Source organism: Rhodamnia argentea, chromosome 1 (genome assembly GCF_020921035.1).
Source record: "Rhodamnia argentea isolate NSW1041297 chromosome 1, ASM2092103v1, whole genome shotgun sequence".
In the NCBI taxonomy this organism is placed as follows: domain Eukaryota; kingdom Viridiplantae; phylum Streptophyta; class Magnoliopsida; order Myrtales; family Myrtaceae; genus Rhodamnia; species Rhodamnia argentea.
The window spans coordinates 32,222,705-32,238,497 of NC_063150.1; the positions used below are offsets into that span (position 1 = coordinate 32,222,705).

Sequence of the window (15,793 nt, forward strand, 5' to 3'; positions counted from 1 at the left end):
AGTGAGTGAGTTTGGTGGGGCAAAATGACCAATCAATGATGGGTCGAAAAAGTCGTGTGGGCATTTTCGCGAGGCCAAGCATCATGCCCTCGCGCCGTTGAAAGAGACGCTCCACATTTGTTTTAAAGGCTACGTGTGGATCCACATCCTACAATCCTTGCGCTGATAGCGCAGAACCCACGACCATCAGCTGACGTGGCCACGTGCCTGCTGGACCCCACGCAGGATTCTCGCGTGGAAAGACGACGTGGAACGATGCATGTTGCCATCGGCATCCGTGGACTTCGGCAAACTCCAAAATGCACGCGGTCATGTAGCGTACCCTTACATGCAGATATATGTTTCGTGACCCCGGGGCGAGGTCCATGGATCGGACACGAACGACCTTTCGAGGAATGACGTGGCTCGGCCCGACCCGAACACCCACGAACGGACGAGAAGCGGGCCGCTCATGGGTGATCGGAGCTTTACAGAACTGGATGTCCGACCATTAGGAACGGATCCGAGAACTTTTTATGCGCTATTCAAAATTGTGAGTTCGAAGAAATAGAATAACAAAGACAAACTTTAGTGAGCGATTCTCCCACCATTTTCCCCACCTCTATTTCCACTTCTTACGAGTCAACAAACTTAGTGAAAGAGGACAAACATATGAACAAATTGGAATCGACGAGGTGACCACATAAACAAATCACCACCAGCACCAAACCATCGACACTTCTATTATTAACACAGCCTTTCTCTCTCTCTCTCTCTCTCTCTCTCTGCGTGTGTGTAATACATTTTAGTACACAAAGAATCAAAAAGAAGAAGAAAAGAACCAAAACTCAGTACATTTCACTTCCTATACCACCTTGTTGGTACACATTTACTTTGCATAACCATTTCTCCGTCTTCCATCGGTTGTCATGGACTGCCGAGCTTTGTGCGGTGTCGTACTGACTCCGTGGGGCAGTTTCCTCGACGGCGAAGGAACCAACGTGGGGATCAAACTCCTGATGAGAAAGATCACAATTACTTCCGCAACGAGTATGTCCCCGAATCTTAAGAGGAGATTCTAAGACTCTTATGGACAATCTAATATATATGATGCGTATTACTTCCCCTAGGATCCTCTTCGAAGTGCAATCTATTCAGGAATATGCGACGCACGATCATCAGTAATCTTTTCCTCAATCTAGCAGAAGAGATATTAATCCAGTGTCAAGGCAAATTACCTTGTCTCCGGGCTCTTTCCTGACTTGGGCTGAGGTTTCTTGACCCTTGAAGCCAAACCATTCTTGGCAACTTTAGAAGCGCTATATTGCCAGAGCAAATCCGGTTCAGAAGAGTCACTTGTTGCAGCCTCCAGGTCATCGGAGTCGTTATCGTTACATCGATCCCTCCGCACATCACAATCTTGGTTGTTCTTAATTTTGTTTGGTGGAAGCTTGTTTTGGGATACAATTGACGGATCTGAGGAGTGTCTCTGATAAAACATGTGAGGCAAGTCCCCATTTTCGGCCTCCCAGGTAACTGGTGGATGTTCCTCTCTACTTAGGGCGTCGTGCTTTTTCACCATTACCTTATCAACCCACTCACCTGCAACTAATTCTTTCTCGTCATCGTTTCCATTTAGTCCAGGATTGGTAACTGGCGGCCAGGGAGGTGAGTTTGCTAGCATATCCTGAAGATCTAAGCTCCGTCTTTTCAGCTTGGATGTCAATTTGTTCTGTATCTGCACATCAAACCGTCATTAGATGATTCTATGGAATGATGGATGTGACAATTTCTAATACAGCCAAACCGCGAAATTTATGTGTATGGGACCAGCAGAGAAGATTACAAATTCTACTTGTCCATCCACAAATGGCTGTGAATAAAATGTTGTGTTATCAGCCGGATAAGACGAAGAGAGAATGGAAGTCTCATTATCGAAGAAGAATTCAAGGTTATTTTGACAAGAAGAACCCACCAGGAGACTCCACGTCCTATTTGTCCCTTTTCTGTATGATCCTCTATTACCAGTTCTCTTCCATATCATATGATTTTAAGTAATAAATATTCATTCAATCTTTCCTGTCATTCCTGATATAGAGGATAAAATTTAAGTCTTTCCGCTCCAAGGGATGTAGTCAAATGGAACTCTGAAATAACTATTGCCGGTAAAACACTTTTCACTACACTTCAAATTCATGAAATTATATTAAGGACTTGTATGTTATGAGGCGATATACATGCCTATCTACAGTTTCTGAGCCATAGCTACACTACTTCCTGATGTCGTGGCATATTACATAGGAGCATGTAGAGAGAGAACACGATTATTACTGGTTCCAGAGTCAATAGGGAAAAGTAAAGTTGGATGTATATGCTGACAGAGGAAGTTAAGAAACTGTTTGTATTTGTCTATATTCTTGATCCAAATGTCCATACCTCTATGTTTCCTACGTCCTCCATGGGTTGTCTATGACTAATTGCCACATGTCCTGGACCCTCCCAACTAAGTTGCATGGAAAGTCCCGATTGTACTTCAAATCTTTCTGGACTGCTTGACCGGGAACGATGAAGCTGCTGTCTTCCTCCCTCCTTCTTAGCAAGAGCAGCCTTAAGACCAGCTATCTGCATCCAAAGACATTGGACATTAGATTCATTTTCCTAATAATCAAGCCTACAACTCTCAATGAGAACTTTTGAGATTCATTTTGCACAAGAAGGAAAGGTAGTGATAGAAGCAAAGGGCAAAGTAAATATCAAAGGCCAGTTGCAAGCTTAATTTTTAAGGGAGTAGACAAGATCTTTCTTCAGTTAATCTATCAAGTAACACTTGAAGCCTGCTTGAGAAAAAAAATACCTGCTCTTTCAGCTCTTTCACATCTGCACTATCTTTATTAACTCGAGCAGCACCAAGTTCAATAGTAGACACCCTTTCAGCAAATTTAAGTGTACTGATACTTTCTCCTAAAGCATCAGGCTCAGGACTTATGTGCACAAACATGAGCGTCTTGGCTTGCCCTCCTGGTAACATGAGGTCCAACAACTTGATTAGAATGTTAAAAGACGAAGAACGTCTTCATCGTCGAAGAAGCAGAGTTACTCTTACCAAGTGAATCTTGGAGCAATTGTGTCAGCTTACTGTTCCTGTAAGGAACATGCGAGCTCTTCTGAGCAAGTGCAGAAATCACATCTCCTAATGCAGAAAGAGATTTGTTAATGTGTTGTGCCTCCTTCAGTCTATCCCCTGTCACCTCAGATTTGTCCACTCTTTCGCTTCCTGCCAGATCAACCAGATGCATGCAACCACGAAGAATGGTTCCAGATGTTAGCACTTTTCCTTGGACGTGAACAGTCACGCAGCTGTCAAATATTAGCAGATACAAGTTAGCCCCCACAACGTTAGAACACACTCAAAATCTGGAATTATCAAACTGTACAAAGAAATAGAGGATTCGATTTGTCTTCACTTGAATGGTGCCAAGCAACGTAACATTGTACACTATATTTTCAGCGAATTTACACTTTCTTAACAATATCCTGGAGGTTGTGACGGAAAAATTCAAGGAAAATGTCATATACCTATGTGAACGGCTGCTGCGGTCATTGAGGGCAGTTGCACCAACTGCACGATTAGAATGACCGAGGTTCATCAAGTTCAGGACGTCTGATGACGACGACACAGGCACGAGGTTTGCATCAGGTACATTTATTCCATTTTGACTGCTGTTACGTATTTCTACTCTTTTGTTCTGACCATCAGTCACAAGGAGATCCCTGACTTGCTCATTATAAATCTCAATCATCTGAACAGATACCTCATATAAAATGGAAGCCTTTCTCTGCTCAGAGAGAAGGAATAGATCACTCAAAGCTCTGAAGTTTACACCCTTGCCTTCCTCAGTGAGCTCTTTCGGTCCAGTCTGGAGAGAGAGAAAAAAAATTGATTATGCGTGTGTTTTGTCAAAATTGGGTATTACTGAGCCTAAAATGAAAATGTTTGTTTCATATGAAAAAAAAAAAATAGATGAATCTCTTACCATGGTATATGTTTTTCCAGATCCAGTTTGGCCATAAGCAAATATGCAGACATTGTAACCATCAAGAACAGACCGAATAAGGGGCTGAGTGTCTGAGAATACTTCCTCTGCAAAGAAGCCAACAAACTTGAGTGAAAACACTAGCAAAGAAACACAGAATACCCTTGAAAAAATTGTGTGCACCGATTAACCTTGGGTTGCTGAAGGACCAAATACTTTGTTGAATGTAAATGACTTCCTTGCCTCCTTCCCATATTTAGAGAAGGTATTCATTGTAATATTTCCTTCCTCTATGCGGTCCACAACGCTTAGACGATTTGCTTGCCCAGCAAAAAATGGTCTCACGCGACAATATACCCTTATATTTCCTACTCAAACACACAAGGAACCGTTAAACTGTTGATAGAAAGTCAACGCATGAGACATCAAGTACTTTTATCCCAAGTTGATGATGAAACCCTAGGAACAATACCTTTCAAGTCTTGCACCTGATTGTACAACCTGCGATTTTCCTCTAGAACTTTTTGGTATCCAGAAGCAGCATGAGCTAGATTATGTAGGTGTTTACCTATTCATGAGGTCATCAGCAAGAAAGATTAGAAAATTCGGTAAAAGCACTGGAAACAAGTGTGAACTCAGTTAGTTTACCAAGATTGGCAAGCTCCTCCATATACGTCATTTGTAGAGATTGCATTCCTGCTTTTGCTGTACATAGAGTATGCTTTAGCTCCTGCAAAATAGCAATAGGGTACCATAAAATAACCTCTCGTAAGCATTTAAAGTTTTCTTAATTACATGATTGCACTGCAGATACCTGAATATCTTTCTTTTGCTGGTCAACTAGCAGCCGTTTTTTCGAGAGTTGACCTTCTGATGCCTCATCATCAGTCAACTTTTGACTATACTGTTCCTCTGATGGAATGTGTGCTGCGATTTGGTCTTCAATCTAATTGATACATCAATCCCAAACATTGTTTGATGAAAAAAGAATCATTCAAATGTATGCATGCTCATGATGCAACTTCAACTGTTGCAAAACTGTAAATTACAATGTCAAATCAATGAGAATACCTTTGTGTCCTCGGATCCACTTGTAGAAAGAGACTGGTCACAGCAGGATATTTCCACATCTCTTGATTCAGTTTTCATCTGAGTAGACGAGACATAAAATATATATGTATCTGTAGAGAAATTCGACTAATAAATACAGAAACAGGGCACCAGCACCATTGGTTCCTTAAAGGCAAAGAACAGGGAGCCCACGTTTGCTCAGTGGTGGAAAAAAGAGCCCATGTTTGACTTGGATTTTTGACAGGTGCACAAGCAGTTATCACTGTGTAACTCTACCATTTCCGGTAGAACACATTCAAAAAATGGAAAAGAACTCTATCCGAATCAATTATCTGTGCTTGTTGATGTAGTACATTGCAGAGAAATAATAGCTGCTTACCAGTTCATTTTGACTTGCTAAACGACGTTCAAACTCCTCCATGACTTTACTCAATAAAGATTCCACAACCTGTTAAAAGAAGAAAAATTGAGATTTTTGCTTAATTTGCTCTTGCATGGGGGATGATGATAGGAACACTAAAGTGGAGCCTCACAAAAAAGATAAAAAGGAGTGACAGACAGTTTGAAAACTGAGCTGTCCTATTATGGCTGCAAGCTGAATTTATAAAAAGTATCATGTCTGCATCAGTTATTTCATGTAAGGGCTCTTACAATTGGAATGTCTTCTTGTTTCCTATCTGAAAGAACTTGCCGTACTAACATATTCAGAGAACGTGATGATACCTGCAAATTAGAGCACAGAAAATGTTGACTGCCTATTCCTAGCTTTACGACAAGTGCAAACAAGATTAATGAGAACAGGGAAGCTCACTAACTGCAGCATTGAGGTCCTGACATATATCACCATGTTCACTTAACAAACCATCTAGAGACTTCTCGCTAGCGGAGGAGGTCCTCGAAAAGGAATTCATGAATGGCTCTGAATTCTTGCGTATGAATTGTTTAGTAGAAGTAGTGGGCTTAGCTCCAGCAAGTTTCCATGATCCAACTCCACCTCCTTGCTTCCATTCACTATAAGCTTTTAGTGCCAGGACGCAGTTCACAATCCGAGCCGATTTTCCTCCCTGAATGAATTTTAAGTAGAGTGAAAAGAGAAGTCTTCATTCAAACCCAATTATTCAGAAATCAAGCCAATCCATCACGCATTTGTTATTGAATGAAAGAAACCAAATCACTTGCCAGGCCACTGGAGCTTCAGCTAAAAGATAGGTAAGAATGGGAATCACTCTCCAATGACACCTACCTGTTCCAAGTCAGAGTTTTCAAAGGTCGGAAGCCCCATTTCCTCCACAATTACGAGAAAATTCCTCACATTCTCAAAATACTGATAAGCTGAAAGTGCTGCTCCATCGGGAATGATAACAGAATCAGATGGGGCTTCAACTACCTAATAGTCAGAAGGGTACTACACAAGGTCATGAAACCTGAAATGGTTGCTCATGTGACTGCACGTATAGTAGAAAGAAAATGGAGCATACTTTTGGTATAGCCCCGGGTTGTATTTTGTTAAGAACATTGCAAAGGATTATTCCGCTTCGCAATCCAAGCCTAAACTCTTCTTCAGAAGGGTGAGCAGGCAGATCTTTGCCACCAACCACTCCAACAGTCTTTCTCAACCATCCAGCCGCTTCATACCTTCTCAAGGCTGTGCAGCAAGGTCAGAATGTCAAATTCAACATTTTGCAAGTTTCATCTTTAACAAAAAAAAAAAACTCAAAATCTATGCAACTGAAAAATTGTCCCGCTTGCACTCGAACTCGATTAAGGGAAACTTGTCTCGTACAATAAAGACAAAGCGCCTGAGCAGGGAAAAATAATCAAGGAGTACATGCAACACATAAAGAATCTCCATCAACATGAGGAAAAGATCAAGGTATTTTCTTGCTTTGCCCATGAGAGTTCAAGATCGATCGTTCATCTTACGAACGCCCAAATAAAAAATCCCGCTAAAATTATGGAATTCTGAATGTCTGAGCGACCATCTATGTAAGCTGGAAATGATTGAATCGTAAAAGATCGCTTAACCGGCAATGCAACCTCCAGGAGCGCAAAAGAGGGAGACAAAGAAATATGCACCCGTCTCCCGATCAAACCAAAACAAGAAACAATGGTCGAAAGATCCGTACAAGCTTCCTCCGCTTTCCGCGAAGCCAAGTTGCGATCGCTCAATCGAGTCTTGTGCTGCTGAAGGACGTCCTCCACCACAGACTCCACGGAGAACGTCACCGCTTGCTCCGTCGACATTTCTCCACCGTCGAAAAGCGAGGAGGACAATGCAGCGCGAATACTTTATATCCTATAGGTACGGGATGTATCTCGAATCCGAGACCAGCTCCTGAGCTTCGCGGGAACGAACACAGACGTAGGAAAGAAACGGGGGGGCGAGGCGAATGATCGTGCAAGAATTACGATCGGAGTTTTCCAAATCCTCGGAGGAGGAGGAGAGGGAGAGGAAATGTTCAAAAAGAGAGGGTCTGGAATCGAAAACAGGAGAGGGTGGGGGGGATGAGGCGCGATGGGAAGTGGAAAAGGAAGGAGAAAAGAGAGGGAGAGAAAATGGGCGTTGATTTTCTCGGGACTTCCCTCTCACTTTCCCTCTCTTTCTCTCTGCTTTTTCTCGCTCGCTTTCTCTCTCTCTCTCTCTTTCTAAATATTGCCTGTCGAAGGAAAAAGGCACCGCACCAAACCTGGTTCCGAGCCTCTCGGGACAGGAAGCTTTGATTGTTTATATATATATATATATATATATATATGGGGGAGAGAGAGCGTGGGGGCAAAATGGTAATTTAACCTTTTCTATTTTTTTTTTGCTTTTCTTGTTTTGAATATTTTCCATAAATAATATGGCTATAAGATGACGTTTGATCGTCCGGATTTCGAGTCATGATAGAACATGATAAGAAATTCGAGAATTTTGCCATATCCTATCTTCTATTTGGTAAACTACGAATTTGAAGTCGAATAAGCATATACAAGACGCGATCGAGATAGACTCTATTTTACGAAAACATCAAGGTGCTTCAGAAATTATTCGGTGGTGAGTTATGATGAGTGAGTTATTGATGAACATAGCTTTGTGCCATATGAATTCGGATACAATATCGACGAAGCAAACCTCATAGAATCATGGTTTTGATTTCAAGTCGAATCCTTTGAGAATGACCTGCTGGTCTTGTTCGTTGTCTTATCAAGTGAGTCGACAAGTATTGAACAATCCAATTCTTCGGCATCTTTTTCCAAGTTAAAGATTCACTCATGCGGATCGCCCAATAGAGCTACCTTGAAAGTAGACGATCAAACTCGAGTTCTTCGTAACATGTCGAGAACTCTTTCGAATGTTGGAAAGGTTTAGGCAGTTAAAGAATAAGGGATGTAATCTCATATCACGCTAATCAATCAATAAAAGAATAAGGTCGTTGAGATAATTGGCTTTACGGGCGAAGACCCCAACCTAGCGTTAGAGGAGAAACAGCCACATTTAACGGTCGCCACCGTTGGAAAAGCGGCCCCTAGCCGGAGAAGCAGCATGGCACGATTGATATGCGGCATGGCACAGCAAAGAGGCGACCCAATACAGATGAGAAGCGATGGTTGTAGGAAAAACATAGTTTTCCTCATGTTTGTTCTTTTAAAAAATCCTATCCCGATCTATCTCACCCCCTTCCCTAAGATATTTTTATTCGAGCTATATCTCCTTTGTATCTTCCTTTATCCTATCATGGATAGTTACCTAACATAAGATAACATTTTTTATCTCGGCTTATATCCTAATGGCCAAACGCAGCCTAAAAGCGGGATAAGGTTATTACAAGTGTCCTAACTTTCGTACAACGTCCATCAAAATGTCATAACTTTTTTTTTTCGATCACTTGAGTATCATATAACTTCTCCATCAATCACTTGAGTATAATAACTTAAAAACATATGTTCACGACAATTGCCACGCCATGTCGAACTTTCGACACGTGGGTGAACGTTTTTAAAAAGTTATGACACTCTAGTGAGCGTTATACGAAACATATGGCACTTGTGGTGTCTTTTTCCCTTACAAAAGCAGTTTCAAAAGTCAAAAGTTACTTGTCTAGATTTAAATCTCCCACCAAGTACTCCTAAAATTATATTTTCTTTCACTGTGAATGGTTTGTTATTGACCGATCATATTTAGTAAATCATATGTGTGAAAATCTGAAAACCTAATTCGCGGAAAATATGTTCACTCAGACGGTCGCACCCTTAAAATTAAAAACCCTTTGCGGATGCACGTTGTGATGAACTGTTCAAATGTGAAGGTGAAGTCTCCTGTTTCTCTTCTCTTATTGCAATCTGGTGACTACAATTAGCAAATGATCTGAAAGTTATGATTTCATATCCTAGGGATTCAGCAAATGAAGCTGCCACAAAATAATCCCAATTTGAAGGCCATGGTGGATCAACAACCTAGCATTTCCAAAATCCAAAGCAAGTTGTCCGTCATTCATGAGCGCCCCCCCTAACATTATCTTATCACCGCACTTCAATAATGGTCCTGAGTTTCGAAACTGACTGTAATTATCTAGCTTTGCTAAACGTCTTGTTCTTGTTATCTCATATTAGACATAATCGATATCCTAAACAACTCGTACCGATCTCGTTATCTCATCAATTAAGTTACGGAAATGTAAAGAGTCGCGCAAACTTTCTATATAAAAGAGCCCAATGTTTATTAAAATGGCCTGGACATTTCATCTAATGGAAATTAGAGGGTGGATTGGATTTGATTATTCCTTGCAAGCCTAACCCTTTGCTTAGAATAGAAGGGTTAACATGTGATCATGATTAGTGAGGACTCCCATCCAAGAGTCCGAGAAGAATAAGGAAAGAACTCTGAATCCTCCAGCATTGGGCACTTGACAATGTTACGTGACCCACAATTTACCTTAAAAAATCAACCTGAAACTGAGGTTTTCTTTTTCTTTTTCTTTTTCTTTTTCTTTTTCTTTTTCTGACCAAACAAAACTGAGGTTTTCTTTTTCTTTTTTTTGGGGGGGCAAGGTAGTTTTTCTGTAATTAGGAAATGTGTCGTTTTCTGTTACCAATACCTGGTTACTATATGTTAACCACCCATTCATTTGGGTAGGACGTAATTGGAGTGAATAGGATTGCAAGCTTTATGAGAATATATACATATATATACATATATATATGTAAATGTGTGTATACATATTGATGTACAAATTGATGAGCACATGATATACGCACCATCGCTCATGATTTAGCCCATTACAATGGAACTTCGTTTAAGGAGAAAGCAAGTGCTCAAGGGATCTTGGGTGCCAAATAATTTAAGTCAAAAAGTATTAAGTTGGGTTCAACTTCAAAGCAATTCGACCAAATCAGTCAGCCATAAAGATTCTATTAACGTAAAGTGCATGACGCCCACCTATAATTTAAAGGGTACGGAGAGACCGTTTTGGAAAACGAAACAACTTCAAAAGGCCCTCGTCGCATCGCATACTTTACTAGCCCTCGCGATGACGAGATGTACAGAGATCCCGAGTCTCAATTGCATAAACGCGGGTGATACCCTCAGACATATTCGCACGAAAGTAGCTTACGCAATTCCTTCACTGGAATTTTTGCACGTGCAGATAAGCGCCGATCTCGTTTCTTTCCTAAATTCGAAGATATTACGGCGCCGCATGACGGTATTGTTATATTTATGATTTGTCTTTACGCTGTCGAGTTCCCTTTATACGCACATTCCCGATTGCGTACGTCCTAACCTCAACGAATCCATAGATAATTACATAAGGTGGGTATATATGTTATTTATCCGATAGGCGTCATTAAATATAATTCTTATATTTCGTTGCTCATCGAGCTTCATCGATAGTGTTTTTTTTTTTTAATGTATTTGAATTTCCTTGGATTGCTTATGCAGCAATTTTCCGCATTTTCTTCTCTAACTAACTCAAGCCCTAATTTCGTTAATCCTACGCGTTACGTAAAGCAAATACAGAGAGGAGCTCCGTTTATTTTTTTATTCAAACGGCGGTTCCCTCCAGCAGATATTTGAATATATGGTTCGGATACGAACCTGAGACAGGTTCGGTGGGGGAATGCACGTACATTGGTTTACTCTGAAGGCGCACGCGTGTATTATATGTGACGCCGGAAAAAACAGTTAATAGTTAAAAGTGGGGCCCATAAGTGGAGGGTCCAGACCCGGGCCCACATTTTCCCGCCAGGCTGGCAATTGAAAGTCCGCCGGCCCAAGCCCAACCTCACACGGGGTGGGCTCCACTGGCCCACCGGATGGCCCGCCATAACGTGTAAAATAGAAGGGAAAGGAAGGGAGGCAAAGCGAGCCGAAAAAAAATAAAATAAAAATTTAAAAAAATCTTTTGCCATCGAATTTGGACCTTTTTTAATCCTATTGTTGAAGAAAATCCTCAGAGGTACTGATGCCTTGATTTTATCTTTGTTTTTTAGCTACGTATGTCAATTAATAGACGAAAAGTTAGTGAGATTCGCAACGAAATATTAAAATTTTTTTTTATTGATATTTAATAGAGAAATGTTCTATTTTGAAATTTGAAATCCGACACCTCTTTCCGACTTCACTATTCCAAAATCTAAAAAAAAAAAAAATAGTTAAATGCACGACCTCATCGGATAACTGATCATCGCGGGGTCTAAATTTGAAGTAGTACAATTATAGCACTTTTGTAAATAGAAAGATATTTCACAAGAGTCTTGTCCAGAGAGCCATGCCTAAGAGTTTTGGGACAAAGGCATGTGTGGTACCAACCCAAACTCCCAAAGTAGTTATTTCTCTTCCAATTTTTTTGGGGTTGCTTTGGTGCAAGATGGGAATCATTTCCAAACCGGGTAAGCGAATTGTCTAAAGTGGCAGGACCCCTTTTCTCGGATTTGGAGTGTTATGGTCTACATTATGAGGAGCACAACTTTATCGTGATTAAGCGATACTCTCTAAAATCCCAATAATTTTCCCTTTTTCCGCAGATGGATAAAGATAGGAGGCTTTATATTAAAGTTAAAGTCTTGTTAGGTGAGGATTAGGACTTGTATAAAGGACGAGGAGGGAGGGAGGGAGGGAGGGAGGGGACTTGAGGCTTGTATCTTCAACAAGTGGCTTGATGGCAAGAAGAGCGCAAGCCAGGTCACATGATGATATCATTTCAGAATTGGTCCAAAACCCTATCTATACTAAATCTTTCATTAACATAATGCATGGAAAAGACCCTGAGAGAGAGAGAGAGAGAGAGAGAGAGAGAGAGAGTCAATGTGCTGGCCTTGCTGCTTTCAATCCAATTCCTCTCCTTTTTCTGGGGGATGAATCTATAATTGAAAAAAAGAAAAAGAAAAAAAAGAGAGAGAAAGTTCAGATCTAATTGCTGTTATCATAAAATGTTGGTGTAGGTTCTGCTCAGTGGATATGCAAAAGTCATGATGTGCTCGCGGAATGCTGGAATTCAATAATGGCCTTTTTTGCTAGACCTTATGTGATGCTTCATTAGCCAGCATAAGTGTCTGAACATTCAAGAAGATTATGATTAAGTGCACAGATCAGTGTGGATAAAGAGGAGGCTAATGCGTTTTTGAGAGACATCATTGTGTACTTGTGGTTGAATTGAAAAGGCTTCATCTTGGACGCATCAATGTATACTTGGATTAATTAAAAAAGTTTCATTTTGGACCACATTGTATATGGATGGCACTTCCTTTTCTTGACATCACAATCTCTAATGTCTTACAAAGTACAAAGGCCCCTGTGTCTCTTTAGGATGTGATGAGGCCAGACACCTAAGAAGAAGACGACAAAGACAAATCAACGGTTAAGATGGAGAAAAAATTTCGGGTTAGACAAATAATCTCGATAAAGTGACGTGAAGCCAATTAAGCACCCTAATCTTAGGGAGCTAAATCAAAAGGTCTAAGAAAACCTTTTCGTTTTGCTTTGATTAGCAATCAAATCATGGAATTAAGGTCCAAGCTACTTTTTAACTTTGCACACCAAACTCCACACCGAGAAAAAGGGAAATCACCAAATTTAGGGATGTGAGAGAGGCCCTGAACATGATCACAACTTAGGCCTAAAGTGCTAATTGCACTTATGCTAAATTAATAATAATATTAAAAAAAATTAGCAGAGATGGTCCCATGGTATGGGTATGGGAAAGGGGCTAAATCACTTCTCCATGCAAAGAATAAGTTTTGTAGGCACATGACTTGTAATAAGCACTTGAAAGTCACTGAATTCAGACAGCTCAACTGATCTCTTGCTGGTCTTTTGGTCAGAGAAAAACGACATGACGAGCTGCTTCTAGAGAAAAAAAAGAAAAAGAAAAAGTGTGTTCCAAGGCTCAAAAAGAGGACAATTATGAGTATGGACTCGTGCACATTGAACCCACATTAGTGCTTCGGTAGAGGATAAAGTTACTGTGGGATTGAAGAACAGAAAACAAGGGAGAAAGGAATTGTCTAAGATAAGACTTACAATCTTAAATTATGGTATTGAATATAGTTGAAGGGTTCAACACCAAAACCTTAGAGAAAGGCATTTTACAGATTGCGCAATGATGAAGAAGTAAGATGGGCAGAGAGCCAAGTGATTTTTCTTTCTAGTACTCCTTGGGATCATCATAGACCAGAAAGGAAAGAGGAAAGAAAGGTCCGATGGCCACGGCGATCTCAATCCCTCGGTCGAATTCTTAATGACGGGTCTCGATCTCGGGGGTGATAAGTCGATGATCTCAATTTAGTCTTGAATCAAAGAAACCGGATCCTATAGATAAAAATAAATCCGTTCTCTTGATCATAAACATCTAGGTTGAATTAAATAATTATGACGAGTACTAAACTAAAGGCGCATATTATTGGTTATTTCCTTATGAAATTTATAACAAACTGTGTTAGCATCACATTATAAAACATGGTCGGATATATATTTAATGTTTTTGATCCAAATTGTAATTTATTCTTTATACTTTGAGTCCAAATTTACGCAAAATATAAGCAAATGGAGGAACAGAAGAGTGGCCCCTTTTCTTTTCTCTCTCTCTTTCATGGAATTATTGTCTCCCAATTATGGGAGAAAAGAGAAGGAGCCCTTCAACCAAAGTATCTCTATTCGTAAGAGTCCTAGGCCCCGATTCATGTCCTCTCGGTCCAAACTCTAAAACCGCTCCCGCGGGTCGGTGCAGTCTAGCCCGACCCGACCTTGGCCCCGATGAGGGCCCTACAAATAATTGGAGGATGGCAATGGCGGGATCCGGGCCCGATCCATGCCCCATCGGCCCATGACTCGTGGGCACGGAGCCAAGGTGTCCCGACCTAGCGCACCCGTCGACCATCTGTAGTACCACGTAGGTCGGTAACGAACGGTCCCGCGGCAGTTGTCAGACTAGCGAATGGATCGGAGTAGGAAGTTCGAATTATGGGCCTCCAAAATTCTCCTAACTGGGCGGGCCCATGAGGAAGTTGGGGAAGAGCCCGATGAGGCCCAAAATGGTTAAAAGAGCCGAGGAGAGTCGCATGCCTTTGAAGGGGTTTTGGTTGGTTTGGTTGGGGTTGGTTGGTCTGGTTGGTTCGCGCACTGACCAAACATGGGTTGGTTGTCGTCGACTTCAACCTCGACAGCTGTTCGTGTCTTGTTGGCCGTGACGAGCTCGACAACTAAGTGCATGATCTTCTAACATGGTAGAGAATAAAGAAAAGAAAAAAACTTATGTTGTTGGACGCACGTGGCCACGTAGCTCCTAGGCTTTGCTATTTTCACGAAGATAAATGAATCACGTGCCATCGAGGCTTGGCAACTGAACTAGATTAGGCCATTAAAGGGACTGCCAGCAGCCCAAAACAAGTTTGATAGAGGAAAAAAAGATGTTTGTTGTATTAGGGTAGTATTTTTTTGGGTTGAAATATCAAGAGTACCGAAAAAGTCATAAACATATTGCATTTGAGATCGATTTAGTTTTAAAGCTCTCAATTGAACCAATTTAATCATAAACATTTTGCATTGCTACCAATTTAGTCAATCGGGTTAATTTTGGCCAAAAATAGCTAACTTGAATGCCGATTATCGCCGACCATTTTACATGGCACGATCAGCACTAACGTGGATAAAAATTATTTAAATATTTTCTCTTGAATTAGTACAAATGCAACAAGTATAGGAATTTTTTGGTGGCAATGACATCAAGGCTTGGCAACAAGATTACATTCGGCTGAGAATTCTGTTGAAGTTTGTTTGTAAAACAAATAAAAGTGCCATTTTCCAATCTCATATAAGATGGAAGGAAGAGTACAAGTCACTTTATTGGTTAAAAAGCTACTATAGCCTTTCAAATAAATAAATGGGCAAGTGGACTAGACCTCACTATATTAGCGTGTGGGTGCTCGATTATTAGGCGCACTTGCACGCTTGAGTAGTTGCGGGTAATAATCGGCACTAATCAACAATCATATTCTCTTTTTTTATTTTTTAAATTAAATTCAATAAAAATAATCGTAATATCATGGCGAACCAGTATGTCTGTTCACTTAAGAGTTAATATTATTTTTTAAGTATTGATTTCAATTTTTAATTAATTAATTATGTCCAATAGTTACGACTCTTTAGATTTTGAAGAATTGCGTCCGTTCAAGTTAACGGTTTTCGACCCTCGAAAAAGTTGCGATCTTTCGGACATAACGGTTTCAGACAA

General features: G+C 40.6%; 1 protein-coding gene across 2 annotated transcripts; it reads right to left on the minus strand.

The window, feature by feature from the left end:
* Positions 1 to 582: 582 nt before the first annotated feature.
* LOC115752780 (kinesin-like protein KIN-14I) lies at positions 583 to 7,716 on the minus strand. 2 transcript variants are annotated; one of them, XM_030691133.2, is made up of 18 exons: positions 7,211 to 7,715; positions 6,563 to 6,729; positions 6,328 to 6,471; positions 5,900 to 6,148; positions 5,736 to 5,807; positions 5,464 to 5,532; positions 5,085 to 5,162; positions 4,828 to 4,959; positions 4,662 to 4,743; positions 4,486 to 4,581; positions 4,205 to 4,381; positions 4,014 to 4,120; positions 3,556 to 3,896; positions 3,083 to 3,336; positions 2,834 to 2,997; positions 2,416 to 2,601; positions 1,218 to 1,717; positions 583 to 995 (listed from the first exon to the last, which is right to left on the minus strand). In XM_030691133.2, the coding sequence occupies exons 1-18, from the start codon at positions 7,326 to 7,328 to the stop codon at positions 869 to 871; spliced, it is 3,063 nt and encodes a 1,020-aa protein (XP_030546993.1). In that variant the 5' UTR covers positions 7,329 to 7,715; the 3' UTR covers positions 583 to 868. The 2 variants fall into 2 exon arrangements, with proteins under 2 accessions (XP_030546993.1, XP_030546994.1); XM_030691134.2 differs by lacking the exon at positions 583 to 995 and having other exon boundaries at positions 1,214 to 1,717; positions 7,211 to 7,716.
* Positions 7,717 to 15,793: the final 8,077 nt, after the last annotated feature.